A 15,784-nucleotide genomic window follows, 5' to 3' on the forward strand; every position below is an offset into this window, starting at 1 on the left:
CCAAATACATTTAAACTCAGTTTTTCACAATTCCTGACATTTAATCAGAGTAACAATTCCCTGTTTTAGGTCAGTTAGGATCACCACTTTATTTTAAGAAAGTGAAATGTCAGAATAATAGTAGAGAGAATTATTTATTTCAGCTTTTATTTCTTTCATCACATTCCCAGTGGGTCAGAAGTTTACATACACTCAATTAGTATTTGGTAGCACTGCCTTTAAATTGTTTAACTTGGGTCAAACGTTTCTGGTACCCTTCCACAAGCTTCCCACAAAAGTTGGGTAAATTTTGGCCCATTTCTCGTGACAGAGCTGGTGTATCTGAGTCGGGTTTGTAGGCCTTCTTGCTCGCACACACCTTTTCAGTTCTGCCCACACATTTTCTATAGGATTGAGGTCAGGGATTTGTGATGGCCCCTCCAATACCTTGACTTTGTTGTCCTTAAGCCATTTTGCCACAAATGTGGAAGTATGCTTGGGGTCATTGTCCATTTGGAAGACCCATTTGCAACCAAGCTTTAACTTTCTGACTGATGTCTTGAGATGTTGCTTCAATATATCCACATAATTTTCCTACCTCATGATGCCATCTATTTTGTGAAGTGCACCAGTCCCTCCTGCAGCAAAGTACCCCACAACATGATGCTGCCACCCCCGTGCTTCACGGTTGGGATGTTGTTCTTCAGCTTGCAAGCCTCCCCCTTTTCCAGCTAACATAACAATGGCCATTATTGCCAAACAGTTCTATTTTTGTTTCATCAGACCAGAGGACATTTCTCCAAAAAGTATGATCTTTGTCCCCACGTGCAGTTGCAAACAGTAGTCTGGCTTTTTTATGGCGGTTTTGGAGCAGTGGCTTCTTCCTTGCTGAGCTGCCTATTAGGTTATGTCGATATAGGACTCGTTTTACTGTGGATATAGATACTTCACAAGGTCATTTGCTGTTGTTCTGGGATTGATTTGCACTTTTCGCACCAAAGTACATTCATCTCCAGGAGACTGAACGAGTCTCCTTCCTGAGCGGTATGACAGCTGCGTGGTCCCATGGTGTTCATACTTGCGTACTATTGTTTGTACAGGTGAACGTGGTACCGTCAGGCATTTGGAAATTGCTCCCAAGGATGAACCAGACTTGGGGAGGTCTACAATTTATTTTCTGAGGTCTTGGCTGATTTCTTTTGATTTTCCCATGATGTCAAGCAAAGAGGCACTGAGTTTGAAGGTAGGCCTTGAAATACATCCACAGGTACACCTCCAATGGACTCAAATGATGTAAATTAGCCTATCAGAAGCTTCTAAAGCCATGACAATTTTCTGGAATTTTCCAAGCTGTTTAAAGGTACAGTCAACTTAGTGTATGTAAACTTCTGACCCACTAGAATTGTGATACAGTGAATTATAAGTGAAATAATCTGTCTGTAAACAATTGCTGAAAAAATTACTTGTGTCACGCACAAAGTAGATGTCCTAACCGACTTGCCAAAACTATGGTTTGTTAACAAGAAATTTGTGGAGTGGTTGAAAAACGAGTTTTAATGACTCCAAACTACGTGTAATGTAAACTTCCGACAAATGTCTATATAGACTAGATTACTAATGCGTGGGCGCTGTGTTGAAGCCACCGCACTGACATTTTGGGCCTCCCCCACAATTGTAAAAAATATTTAATATTAATGTCTACATTTGTTTTAACCTCATATATTGTATTACAGAAACCTTATGCAAACTTTCAAATTATATCACGTGAGCTAAACACAAAAGTAAAATATACAATTTTCCTTAGCATGTATTTTTGTAGATAAATGTTATGGACGAAAACAAAAGTTAAATAAATGTAATGATATTTAAAAAAAATTGAAATAATGTAGAATTCCAGTCATTCCTATCTATGGAGGACTGCTCTTAAATGGGGAGCGCCAATATGGCCGACCGGTGGTTTCAAAACCTCTCAATGGCCAATATCAGGTTTTATAAACATCATTGGTGTGACCCCAGTATGCTCCATTCAGCAAGCAGGCCTATGGCCATCACGTGTACTAGCTAATCTACTCAATTAAGAGGAATGCATTGATTATTGGTACAGCAGCATAGCAGAGTACCACATGTACTACTACAACGGAGTTCTGTACACAGACACAACATTAGTGCTGATGGGTCTCAGAGACAGTTGTTGTGTCGGTCTTGTGTTGCTGTGGGAAGTTATAATATAACCAGTTATAACAGCACACGTTGAAGCTGATAAACCTTCTCAGTCCTCCGTGTCATTGGATTGTCAGAATGTCATGAATTTAGCATCTGAAATATGGCTTTTATGTTCCTGGCCATGATAGGCCAAGCCACTGAAAGACTGTGCATTATTTATGTGATTACTATGAAGCAGGCATGAATAAATCACTATCAATATATGCCTATCCCCGTGAGCCCAAAATAAAAGCACTATGGACAACATAAGCGATACTGGGTCTGGGAGGCTTGTGTGGCCAATAGTGATGCACGGTATTGAAAAAAAAGAATTAAAAAAAAATAAAAAAATGATTTCACCTTTATTTAACCAGGTAGGCTAGTTGAAAACAAGTTCTCATTTGCAACTGCGACCTGGCCAAGATAAACCACTACTCAGTATCGTATTGTAAGTAATACGTTGGTATCATGACAACACTAGTGTCCAACACATCGTATGAAATGATCAACACAACAAAGAGTAGTTCATGTTATCACATGTAAACCCAGTGTCCTTGGGTGGATCAATATGAAATACAGTCCTACCATTATAAAGATTACATTAACTCCTCTTACCGAGCTTCAGTTCTCCGAAGTTGCCGCAGCCGATCTTCTTGCCCACGCGGAAGTTGGGTCCCACCATGAGAACCCCGGAGGAGGCTGAGGAGCTGGAGGGTCTAGAGTGCCCGCTGCGCCCCTGTGCCACCTTGCTGCTCCTCGCCGGCCGCTCACCCTCTTTTGGATGGTCCATGGCACTGCGGGAACCGCCGGGCGGCTGCTGCTGCTTCGAGGGATCCAGTTAGAGGCCTCGGGCCGTGCCCACCACAGCCCGTCACTGGCACAGGGCCGCTGGCTGCCCCTTCGCCCTCACTTTACCACTCACTGTGGTGGCTGGCCGATGTGCTCGACATCGGGGTCGGACCAGGGAAGAGATAGGAGACCTAGGTAGCAAGCAGGAAGTAAACACGTTAGGAGAAGTCTCTCAGTACAATGTCATTGAGTGAATGAGGACAATGGTGGTTTAAAGAGGTGATCTATGACTCAGCACTTTGGTTTCACCAGCAGGCCATCAATAAATCTAGACTGACTGTCCTACGAGGCACCTGGCCAATATGGGCTCCCGAGTGGCGCAGTGGTCTAAGGCAATGCATCTCAGTGCTAGAGGCGTCACTACAGACCCGGTTCGATTCCAGGCTGTATCACAACCGGCCGTGATTGGGAGTCCCTGCGTCATTAGGGTTAAGCCGGGGTAGGCAGTCATTGTGAATAAGATTTTCTTCTTAACTGACTTGACCAGTTAAAAAAAAAAACGTAAATAAAATGAAAATATATCTACTGAGATCCTTTGTCTGGCTGAACGGGACCTACTTCAAATCAGAGCATGCTGGACTGTTAGCTACCATGCTTATTAAAGCTAGGAATCCTTACTTGCTACAGCAATGTTTTTAACTTAATGATTTTTACCCATTGATTTGATAACTATAAACGTATAAATGCAGTGTTTAGATCAACTTTCAATACCCATTCAGAACACAAAATAAACATATTATTTTACTGTAAACAAACACCATATAGCCTCAATTTAAATATAATTTTGACATCATGGATGGTCAGGTCTTGCATACATAGCTCTGCCTATGAATTTTAACTAGGTCCATCCCTAAGCTTTTACCAAAACAGAGGCAGGGTAACACTTTGTTATTGTTCTAACTAAGGATTCTAGCCTTAAGGAGACAAATACTATGTTGAGTAGGACAAAGTTGAGCACATGGACTACAGTCAATTTCTTATCATTGTCTACTATTAGAAAGGTGAACAGAACAACATTGTTGTACGTCTCGCTCTACCACCGAAGACTTGCTAGAGAGATACTAACCAACATGAAATGTAGTCAAGAGGTTTGACCCTGGAGACAAAGTGAAAGTCGTGATTTTAATCATCTTAGATTACACCCACTGGCTGTACTCAAGGATGTGGGTAGTGAGATTATTATGTAAACCATTACATAAAGTTGTCTCACAGCAGGGAAACAAAATAACAACTTTACACACAGCCTGGACTTCATCAACACAATGTCTTGCCCATGAGAGTGTGTTAACAGGCCTAATCATTGTAAACCCGATCACACTGTCTTGAGACTGCCTGATTGGCAGTAATGATTTCTTGCTCATTAATTACAATAGCACACCAGTGGTGTGTAACAACTTCATACAATGATCAGTTAGGGGGTAAAAGTAGTGAAAACAGATGTAGCCTAGGACTACTTTCAATGGACCTACAAAGCTAGCTCCCTTTCCCAAGAGCCACCAGTGCGTCCTCAACCAAATTATGTTTGCACATCAACTAAATTATGTTTGCACATCGATAACTGCTCAATGTATTTGTTTTATATCAACACAATGTATCCTGAAAAGCATAGATGATTTGCTGAGACATGGAGGCATGGGTGAAGCTGGAGTAGGTTGTGTGTGCACGCTCCGGTGACTCATGTTCAGTTTCTCAAATTCTATCTCAGCGTCAAAGACAGCCAGTCTCTCCCAAGGGCAGCTCCACAGCCTTCCCATTACATAAACCCCTAAAACAGTGCATGACTACAAAACAGGGAGAGCACAGCACAGCAAAGACAGCAGTGGTGTTGGTGAGGTGACAACTTATCCAGTCCCAGCCAGGGCAATCATTTCCATCTATCTGGCTGCACAACAGTCATGCTGGATCTTGTGTGCATACATGGCTGTATTAGACCTAAATGACTAGTGTTATTGCCTTAGATGAATGAGTGTGATACTTTTTCCAGTCCAATAATCAAATTGGAAATTGGCCTTCATGTGTGTTTGTAGGGGGTCGATATTTACTACATGCTGCTCACCTAGTGGTGGGTATAACATTAACTTGCATTAATACTGTCATCTAATAAAAGTTAGATAACAGTGTAGGTTACCTTACTTTAAGTCTATATGACCGTAGCCATATGTTAAGCCATCTGTGCATTACAACCATTAACTTCAACACAGGATTTCCCACATCCCGGTATCTGAAATACACTTCTGTTGTCATGCACACATGATGCCAAAAAAACATAACATTGATGGCTTTCCTGCTAAGTAGTTTTTTTTGGCATCATGTGTATGCACGACACCATCAGAAGTGTTTTTCAGACACCAGGCAGTGGGAAATCCTGTAATAGGAGTATATAACAAAAATAACTATTTTAATGGTCCTGAGGTGCAGTTGTCTTAATATCGGTTAATCATTATGTGTAGGCTGTAGTATTGATACTTGTCTGTGGTGATAAAACATTTTTTCCAAGTAAGGGATCAATAAAGTACTACTCTACTCTCTGGTAGGCTATACAGTTGAGGTAGCTCAGACAACAGAGCACATTATCTCTCTAGTAGGCTATACAGTTGAGGTAGCTCAGACAACAGGCCGCATTATCTCTCTAGTAGGCTATACAGTTGAGGTAGCTCAGACAACAGGCTGCACTATCAAACTGAGTGTTTGGGTGTTTAATGATCAAGACTGGTGACAAATAGCTACAATAACACTGCAGCGACAGGGTGTGGACAGGGTTAGCTACAATAACACTGCAGCGACAGGGTGTGGACAGGGTTAGCTACAATAACACTGCAGCGACAGGGTGTGGACAGGGTTAGCTACAATAACACTGCAGCGACAGGGTGTGGACAGGGTTAGCTACAATAACACTGCAGCGACAGTGTGTGGACAGGGTTAGCTACAATAACACTGCAGCGACAGTGTGTGGACAGGGTTAGCTACAATAACACTGCAGCGACAGGGTGTGGACAGGGTTAGCTACAATAACACTGCAGCGACAGGGTGTGGACAGGGTTAGCTACAATAACACTGCGGCGACAGTGTGTGGACAGGGTTAGCTACAATAACACTGCAGCGACAGTGTGTGGACAGGGTTAGCTACAATAATAACACTGCAGCGACAGTGTGTGGACAGGGTTAGCTACAATAATAACACTGCAGCGACAGTGTGTGGACAGGGTTAGCTACAATAATAACACTGCAGCGACAGTGTGTGGACAGGGTTAGCTACAATAATAACACTGCAGCGACAGTGTGTGGACAGGGTTAGCTACAATAATAACACTGCAGCGACAGTGTGTGGACAGGGTTAGCTACAATAACACTGCGGCGACAGTGTGTGGATAGGGTTAGCTACAATAACACTGCGGCGACAGTGTGTGGACAGGGTTAGCTACAATAACACTGCAGCGACAGGGTGTGGACAGGGTTATCTACAATAACACTGCAGCGACAGTGTGTGGACAGGGTTAGCTACAATAACACTGCAGCGACAGGGTGTGGACAGGGTTATCTACAATAACACTGCAGCGACAGTGTGTGGACAGGGTTAGCTACAATAATAACACTGCAGCGACAGTGTGTGGACAGGGTTAGCTACAATAACACTGCGGCGACAGTGTGTGGACAGGGTTAGCTACAATAACACTGCAGCGACAGTGTGTGGACAGGGTTAGCTACAATAATAACACTGCAGCGACAGTGTGTGGACAGGGTTAGCTACAATAACACTGCAGCGACAGGGTGTGGACAGGGTTAGCTACAATAACACTGCAGCGACAGTGTGTGGACAGGGTTAGCTACAATAATAACACTGCGGTGACAGTGTGTGGACAGGGTTAGCTACAATAACACTGCAGCGACAGTGTGTGGACAGGGTTAGCTACAATAACACTGCAGCGACAGTGTGTGGACAGGGTTAGCTACAATAACACTGCAGCGACAGTGTGTGGACAGGGTTAGCTACAATAATAACACTGCAGCAACAGTGTGTGGACAGGGTTAGCTACAATAATAACACTGCGGCGACAGTGTGTGGACAGGGTTAGCTCCAATAATAACACTGCAGCGACAGTGTGTGGACAGGGTTAGCTACAATAACACTGCAGCGACAGTGTGTGGACAGGGTTAGCTACAATAATAACACTGCAGCGACAGTGTGTGGACAGGGTTAGCTACAATAATAACACTGCAGCGACAGTGTGTGGACAGGGTTATCTACAATAACACTGCAGCGACAGTGTGTGGACAGGGTTATCTACAATAACACTGCAGCGACAGTGTGTGGACAGGGTTAGCTACAATAACACTGCAGCGACAGTGTGTGGACAGGGTTAGCTACAATAACACTGCAGCGACAGTGTGTGGACAGGGTTAGCTACAATAACACTGCAGCGACAGTGTGTGGACAGGGTTAGCTACAATAACACTGCAGCGACAGTGTGTGGACAGGGTTAGCTACAATAACACTGCAGTGACAGTGTGTGGACAGGGTTAGCTACAATAATAACACTGCAGCGACAGTGTGTGGACAGGGTTAGCTACAATAACACTGCAGCGACAGTGTGTGGACAGGGTTAGCTACAATAACACTGCAGCGACAGTGTGTGGACAGGGTTAGCTACAATAATAACACTGCAGCGACAGTGTGTGGACAGGGTTAGCTACAATAACACTGCAGCGACAGTGTGTGGACAGGGTTAGCTACAATAATAACACTGCAGCGACAGTGTGTGGACAGGGTTAGCTACAATAATAACACTGCAGCGACAGTGTGTGGACAGGGTTAGCTACAATAATAACACTGCGGCGACAGTGTGTGGACAGGGTTAGCTACAATAACACTGCGGCGACAGTGTGTGGACAGGGTTAGCTACAATAACACTGCAGCGACAGTGTGTGGACAGGGTTAGCTACAATAATAACACTGCAGCGACAGTGTGTGGACAGGGTTAGCTACAATAACACTGCAGCGACAGTGTGTGGACAGGGTTAGCTACAATAATAACACTGCAGCGACAGTGTGTGGACAGGGTTAGCTACAATAATAACACTGCAGCGACAGTGTGTGGACAGGGTTAGCTACAATAACACTGCGGCGACAGTGTGTGGACAGGGTTAGCTACAATAACACTGCGGCGACAGTGTGTGGACAGGGTTAGCTACAATAACACTGCAGCGACAGTGTGTGGACAGGGTTAGCTCCCGACTGTACTCTACAATGAGTTTGTCACAGGTGTCAAACTCATATGCAGGGCCGAGTATCTGCGGGTTCACTCCTCCCTTGTACTTTATAGATCAACTAGGGTCCCTGATTGGTTAAAAACTCCCCTCAACTTGTCGTCTAGGTCTTGTTTGGCCAAATGAAAAGGAACTAACAAAACTAGCAGACACAGTCCTCCATGTACTGAGTTTGACACCCCTGCTCTAAAAAGGAGACATTAACCTTTAGTGGAAAGATCAGATCTGGGGGGGGGGGGGGGCAATAGTAGATTCCCACTGTGGCAGTGCCAGCTAGCAGCTGGTTCTCCCACTGTCTTCTCTCATGCACTGTAGCTTGAGGCAATTTCTCAGCCCCATTGACTTCCTTTCAAAGTTCCCCACACAACAACACAGGCCAACTCAACTTTTCCAAGCAGGTCTTCAAAGAAAACGTGTCGGGACACGGGCTGACCTAATTAGAGTTGTCACGATACCAGTATCGCGATACTAGGAAGTAAAGAAGCAAAGGCAACAAAACATGAAGCAGACTTCATTTCCTGAGGTTAACAGTCCTAATCTTTGGGGGGAAAAAATCTTATGCTGTCACTCAGTCACATTTGTTTATTTTGTAAACTACAAAACACAATATTTTACATAACGTAGGATTTTAAAGGACCATTGAGTTTAAAATCTGGTTTCGTAGTTCTGGAATCGTGACAACACTGGACGGAACAGAAAGAATGTGTTGCAACCTTAAACTCACAATTCATAGTGTGGTCAATTTTTCAGTTTATGACAATTAACAATAATTTCCAGTAATCGTACACATTTGGTGGAAGGGAGTTCTGTCATAAATAAAAGGATAAAAGAAAGTGGGTTGAGAACAACCCTGGCACCTTGCTGGTCCTGGTGCCTCCTACAGACATTGTGGTTAACCTGAGACCCTGCACCTTGCTGGTCCTGGTGCCTCCTACAGACCTTGTGGTTAACCAGTGACCCTGGCACCTTGCTGGGCCTGGTGCCTCCTACAGACCTTGTGGTTAACCTGAGACACTGCACCTTGCTGGGCCTGGTGCTTCCTACAGACCTTGTGGTTAACCTGAGACCCTGCACCTTGCTGGGCCTGGTGCCTCCTATACATCTTGTGGTTAACCAGTGACCCTGGCACCTTGCTGGGCCTGGTGCCTCCTATAGGCATTGTGGTTAGCCTGAGACCCTGGCACCACATCACACCTTCTCCTCCATGCTTCACGGTGGGAACCACACACGCAGAGATCATTTGTTCACCTACTCTGCGTCTCATAAATACATTGCGGTTGGACCAAATCATTCAAATTTGGACTCGGTCTAATGTCCATTGCTTGTGTTTCTTGGCCCAAGCAAGTCTCTCCTTCTTATGTGTCCTTTAGTAGTGGTTTCTTTGCAGCAATTTGACCATGAAGGCCTGATTCACACAGTCTCCTGAACAGTTGATGTTGAGATGTGTCTGTTACTTGACCTCTGTGAAGCATTTATTTGGGCTGCAATTTCTGAGGTGCAGTTAACTCTTATGAACATATCCTCTGCAGCAGAGGTAACTCTGGGTCTTCCTTTCCTGTGGCGGTCCTAATGAGAGCCAGTTTTATCATAGCGCTGAAGGTTTTTGTGACTGCACTTGAAGAAACTTTACAAGTTTATGAAATTTTTGAGATTGACTATCTCTTAAACTACTTAGAGATAGGGGGCAGTTTTCGGAGGTTTGGATGACTGACCAGCCCAAAGTAAACTGCCTGTTACTCAGGCCCAGAAGCTAGGATATGCATATGCATGGTAGTATTGGATAGAAAACACTAACGTTTCTAAAACTGTTAAAATAATGTCTGTGTGTATAACAGAACTGATTTGGCAGGCGAAACCCAATACTTTTCTATGGGGAAGCCAAATTACTAGGACACAGATTGCAGTTCCTATGGCTTCCACTAGAAGTCAACAGTCTTCAGAACATTTTCAATGTTTTTATTTTTTTTTTAAATTAAGAAGTAGTCGTATTGTTTCTAAGTGTCACTCAGGCGGTGTTTTTCGCCGGTATTGAAAATGATTATTTACATTTTAGGGTACCTGAGGTTGGATGAGAAACGTTGTTTGAAATGTTTGGACTAAGTTTACAGGTAACTTAGATCCTTTGTAGGCATGTTGGGCGAGTTGGAACCGGTGCATTTCTGAATCAAACACACCAAATAAACTGACATTTTTGGGATATAAAGAAGGACTTTATCGAATAAAACAACCATTCATTGTGTAACAGACCTTTGGGATAGCAAAAAGATGAAGATCTTCAAAGGTAAGCGATTTATTTTATAGCCATTTTTGACCTTCGTGATGCATCTGTTTGGTTGGGAAATGTTTTTGATGCTTTTGTATGCGGGGCGCTGTCCTCAGATAATCGCATGGTATGCTTTCGCCGTAAAGCCTTTTTGAAATCTGACAAAGCGGCTGGATTAACAAGAAGTAACTCTTTAAACCGATGTATAACACTTGTATTTTTTATGAATGTTTATTATGACTATTTCTGTATTTTGAATTTGGCGCTCTGCAATTTCACAGTGTGTTGTCGAGGTGGATCGCTAGCAGAACGCCTGTGCCAGAAAGGTTAAAGTAATGGACTGTCGTTTCTCTTTGCTCATTTGAGCTGTTCTTGCCATAATATGGACATGGTCTTTTACCAAATAGGGCTATCTTCTGTATAGGACCCCTACCTTGTCACAACACAAATGATCGGCTCAAACGCATTGAGGATAGAAATTCCACAAATGAACTTTTAACAAGGCACACCTGTTAATTGAAATGCATTCCAGTAATGATGTGCACAACTGAGAGCATCCTATTGGACTGTATCACCTGGTACAGCAACTGCACCAACCACAACCGCAAACCTATCCAGAGGGTGGTGTGGTCTGCCCAATGCATTACCGGGGAGAAACTTCCTGCCCTCCTGGACACCTACAGCACCCAATGGCATAGGAAGGCCAAAAAGATCATCAAGGACATCAACCATCCGAGCCACTGCCTATTCACCCCGCTAACATCCAGAAGGCGAGGTCAGTACAGGTGCATCAAAGCTGGGACCGAGAGGCTGAAAAACAGCTTCTATCTCAAGGCCTTCAGACTGCTAAACAGCCATCGTTAGCACATCAGAGGCGGCTGCCTATACACATAGATCAGGAATCCCTGACCACTGTTAGAAATAGATCACTAGACACTTTAATGTTTCTGTATCTAGCATTACTCATCTCATATGTATAAACTGCACTCTATGCTAGAGGTCGACCGATTAATCGGAATGGCCGATTAATTAGGGCCGATTTCTGTATTTTTGGGCGCCGATTTCCGATTATTTTAAAAATATATATATATTTATATTTTTATGCCTTTTATTTAACTAGGCAAGTCAGTTAAAGAACACATTTGTATTTTCAATGACTTCCTAGGAACTGTGGGTTAACTGCCTTGTTCTGGGGCAGAACGACAGATTTTCACCTTGTCAGCTCAGGGGTTTCAATCTTGCAACCGCACAGTTAACTAGTCCAACGCTCTAACCATTGCACTCCACAAGTAGCCTGCCTGTTACGCAAATGCAGTAGAAGCCAAGGTAAATTGCTAGCTAGCATTAAACTTCTCTTATAAAAAAACAATCATAATCACTAGTTATAACTACTAATCCAGTTTAGCTGGCAATATTAACCAGGTGAAATTGTATCATTTCTCTTGAGTTCATTGCACGCAGTCAGGGTATATGCAACAGTTTGGGCAGTGTGGCTCATTACGAACTAATTTGCCAGAATTTGACGTAATTATGACATACATTGAAGGTTGTGCAATGGAACAAGAATATTTAGACTTAGGGATGCCACCCGTTAGATAAAATACCGAACGGTTCCGTATTTCACTGAAATAAACATTTTGTTTTCGAAATTATAGTTTCCGGATTCGATTATATTAATGACCAAAGGCTCGTATTTCTGTGTGTTATTATGTTATAATTAAGTCTGATTTGATAGAGCAGTCTGACTGAGCAGCAGCAGGCCCGTAATCATTCATATAAACAGCACTTTCGTGCGTTTTGCCAGCAGCTCTTCGCAAGCACAACGCTGTTTATGACTTCAAGCCTTTCAGCCTAATGGCTGGTGTAACCAATGTGAAATGGCTAGCTAGTTAGCTGTGTGTGCGCTAATACTGTTTCAAACGTCACTCGCCTTTAGATTTGGAGTAGTTATTCCCCTTGCGCTGCAAGGGCCGCGGTTTTTGTGTAGCGATGGGTAACGATGCTTCGAGTGTGGCTGTTGTCGATGTGTTCCTGGTTCGAGCCCAGGTAAGGGCGAGGAGGGGGACGGAAGCTATACTGTTACACTGGCAATACTATAGTGCCTATAAGAACATCCAATAGTCAAAGGTATATGAAATACAAATGGTATAGAGAGAAATAGTCCTATAAATACTATATTAACTACAACCTAAAACCTCTTACCTTGGAATATTGAAGTCTCATGTTAAAAGGAACCACCAACTTTCATATGTTCTCATGTTCTGAGCAAGGAACTGAAACGTTAGCTTTTTTACATGGCACACATTTTACATGGCACATATTACTTTCTTCTCCAACACTTTATTTTTGCATTATTTAAACTAAATTTAACATGTTTCATTATTTATTTGAGGCTAAATTGATTTTATTGATGTTTTATATTAAGTTAAAATACATGTTCATTCAGTATTGTTGTAATTGTCATTATTACAAATAAATAACCAATAAAAATAGTCCGATTAAATCGGTACCTGCTTTTTTTGGTCCTCCAATAATCGGTATCGGCGTTGAAAAATCATAATCGGTCGACCTCTACTCTATACTAGTCTACGGTATCTTAGTCCAATGCCACTCTGACATATCTATATATATTCTTAATCCATTCCTTACTTATTTTTTATGTGTATTGGGTATATGTTGTAAAACTTAGATAATACTTGTTAGATATTACTGCACTGTCGGAGCCAGATGCACAAGCATTTTTGCTACACCTGCAATAATCTGCTAAACACGTGTATGTGACCAATACATTTGAACATTTTGATTTGATACCTCATGAAGCTGGTTGAGAGAATGCCAAAAGATCCACAGATGATGCAATCTATTGCACTCCACAGGTACCCTTTCCCACCTGGACAAAAGGAACATGCTATTAATTGACTACAGCTCAGTGTTCAACACCATAGTACCCTCAAAGCTCATCACTAAGTCCACACCTCCCTCTGCAACTGGATCCTGGACTTCCTGATGGGCCACCTCCAGGTGGTATGGGTAGGTAACAACAAATCTGCCACGCTGATCCTCAACATGGGGGCCACTCAGGGGTGCGTGCTCAGTGGCCAGGCACGACTTCACCATCATAAAGTTTGCTGACGACAACAGTGGTAGGCCTGATCACCGACAACAATGAGACAGCCTATAGGGAGGAGGTCAGAGACCTGTCTGTGCCAGGACAACAACCTCTCCCTCAACGTGATCAAGACTAAGGAGATGATTGTGGACTACAGGAAAAGGAGGACCGAGCATTCCACCATTCTCATCAGCAGGGCTGTAGTAGAGCAGGTTGAGAGGTTCAAGTTACTTGGTGTCCGCATCACCAACAAATTACCATGATCCAAACACACCAAGACAGTCGTGAAGAGGGCATGACAAAGCCTATTCCCCCTCAGGAGCCTGAAAAGATTTGGCAAGGGTCCTCAGATCCTCAAAAAGTTATACAGCTGCACCATCGAGAGCATCCTAGTTGCATCACTGCCTGGTATGGCAACTGCCGGCCTCCGACCGCAAGGCACTACAGCGGGTCGTGCGTACGGCCCAGTACATCACTGGGGCCAAGCTTCCTGCCACCCAGTACCTCTATACCAAGCGGGGTCAGAGGAAGGTCCAAAGAAAGTGTCAAAGACTCCAGCCTCAATTACCTCGACTAATCGGTGCCCCCGCATATTGGCTCTGTACCGGTACCCCCTGTATATAGTCTCACTACTGTTATTTCACTGCTGCTCTTTAACTATTTGTTATCAATTTTTTAGGTAATTATTTTCTTAAAACTGCATTGTTGGTTAAGGGCTTGTAAATAAGCATTTCACTGTAAGGTCTGTCGTATACGGTGCATGAGACAAATCAAATTTGATTTGAAGCTGTCATCAAGGCAAAGGGTGGCTGCTTTGAAGAATCTCAAATATATTTTGATTTGTTTAACACTTTTTTGGTTACTACATGATTCCATCTGTGTTACTTCATAGTTGTGACGTCTTCACTATTATTATACTATGTAGAAAATAGAAAAAATAAAGAAAAACCCTTGAATGAGTAGGTGTGTCCAAACATGACTGGTACTGTATGTCAATATATACTGTAAAATAACGTCATTTATGTTATATACACGTCAATATATTTCGTCTCAGATAGCCAGATTAACATCAAATGAGTAATCATTCTACTGTAGGTCTAATCTTTTTCGCCCAAAAAAATAATGGCTATATCTAGGCCTACACAATTTAATAACAAGACATAACGTTACCTAGCTAACAGGGACAATACTGATTTAACGTTAACTGCAGAGATGCTTTCCCACAAGCTAAAACACGATGCCAGCAGCGACGTTTGTTATTATAGGCTTCTTCCATAGACAAAAGATACTTCCTGACAATGTGGACATATCGATTAGCTAGCCACCTACAGTAACGTTAGATGTGTAAATTGACCTTAGCTTGCTAGTTACTTAGCTTTCACACACTGAGCCAACGATGAGAATGTTTATAACGTTAGCTAGCTAGATAGATAGCGTTTATTTGGTCAAAAGCAACCACCACTTTTAGCAGCAACCACCACTTTTAGCAGCAACCACAATTTTATCCAACCAGAACTTTCATATATCCTGCCAACAGCTAGTTAGCTAACGTTAGGTTATACAAAACAAACTGAATTGGATGAAAAGGCAATAACGTTACTTGCTTGGATACGTTAGCTAGCTAGCAGGCCAATTAATAGCGCCATTTATTTAATTGGTATTTAGCTATAGCAGCCTCATTGACATGGAACTACATTTATTTCAGGGGGAACGTATTTTCGGTTAACCCAAATTAGGTGGAACGAGGAAATGGAAAATAGCTAACGTTCGCTAGTAGTTATCGTTATTAGCAACGAGGCTAGCTATCATCATGCAAACAACCACCGACTTACTTTAGCTGTGGTACTCCTGCTGTTGATTCGGACGCCTCTTGCGATTCACCTAAGTGTTCGAGTGTATTTAATTATATCAAATATAAATATTGTATAATTATCAGTCAATAGAGACAGACAAGCAACCCTTTCATTATTTTTCTTCTTCTTGCTATCTCGCTGTTCGTGAAAGGTTGACGTTCTCCGGAAGTACAGGCAGTCGCACCATTGAGCTTTGAACGACACACCCGCCTGCGTCAACACTTCCAGGTTGCACAGGGCTCGATACATTTTTGGGGGGGACCC

At 42.9% G+C, this 15,784-nt stretch overlaps 1 protein-coding gene across 8 annotated transcripts in view; it reads right to left on the minus strand.

Moving 5' to 3' along the window:
- LOC110506207 (casein kinase I) overlaps nt 1-15,765 on the minus strand; it is a 44,711-nt gene extending 28,946 nt beyond the window's left edge. For 4 of the 8 annotated variants that reach the window (XM_090222939.1, XM_090222938.1, XM_090222937.1 and 1 more), the window contains exons 1-3: nt 15,500-15,728; nt 13,370-13,448; nt 2,797-3,161 (exon numbers count right to left, since the gene is read on the minus strand). In XM_090222939.1, the coding sequence (XP_090079065.1) occupies nt 2,797-2,971 (175 nt within the window). In that variant the 5' untranslated portion in view covers nt 2,972-3,161; nt 13,370-13,448; nt 15,500-15,728. Of the gene's footprint in view, nt 1-2,796; nt 3,162-13,369; nt 13,449-15,499 lie in introns of all 8 variants that reach the window. The other 4 variants (XM_036981349.2, XM_036981348.2, XM_036981347.2 and 1 more) reach the window with 1 other exon arrangement.
- Between the last annotated feature and the right edge of the window lie 19 nt (nt 15,766-15,784).

This window comes from Oncorhynchus mykiss, chromosome 26, assembly GCF_057628025.1.
Source record: "Oncorhynchus mykiss isolate SJ-2025 chromosome 26, ASM5762802v1, whole genome shotgun sequence".
Taxonomy (NCBI): domain Eukaryota; kingdom Metazoa; phylum Chordata; class Actinopteri; order Salmoniformes; family Salmonidae; genus Oncorhynchus; species Oncorhynchus mykiss.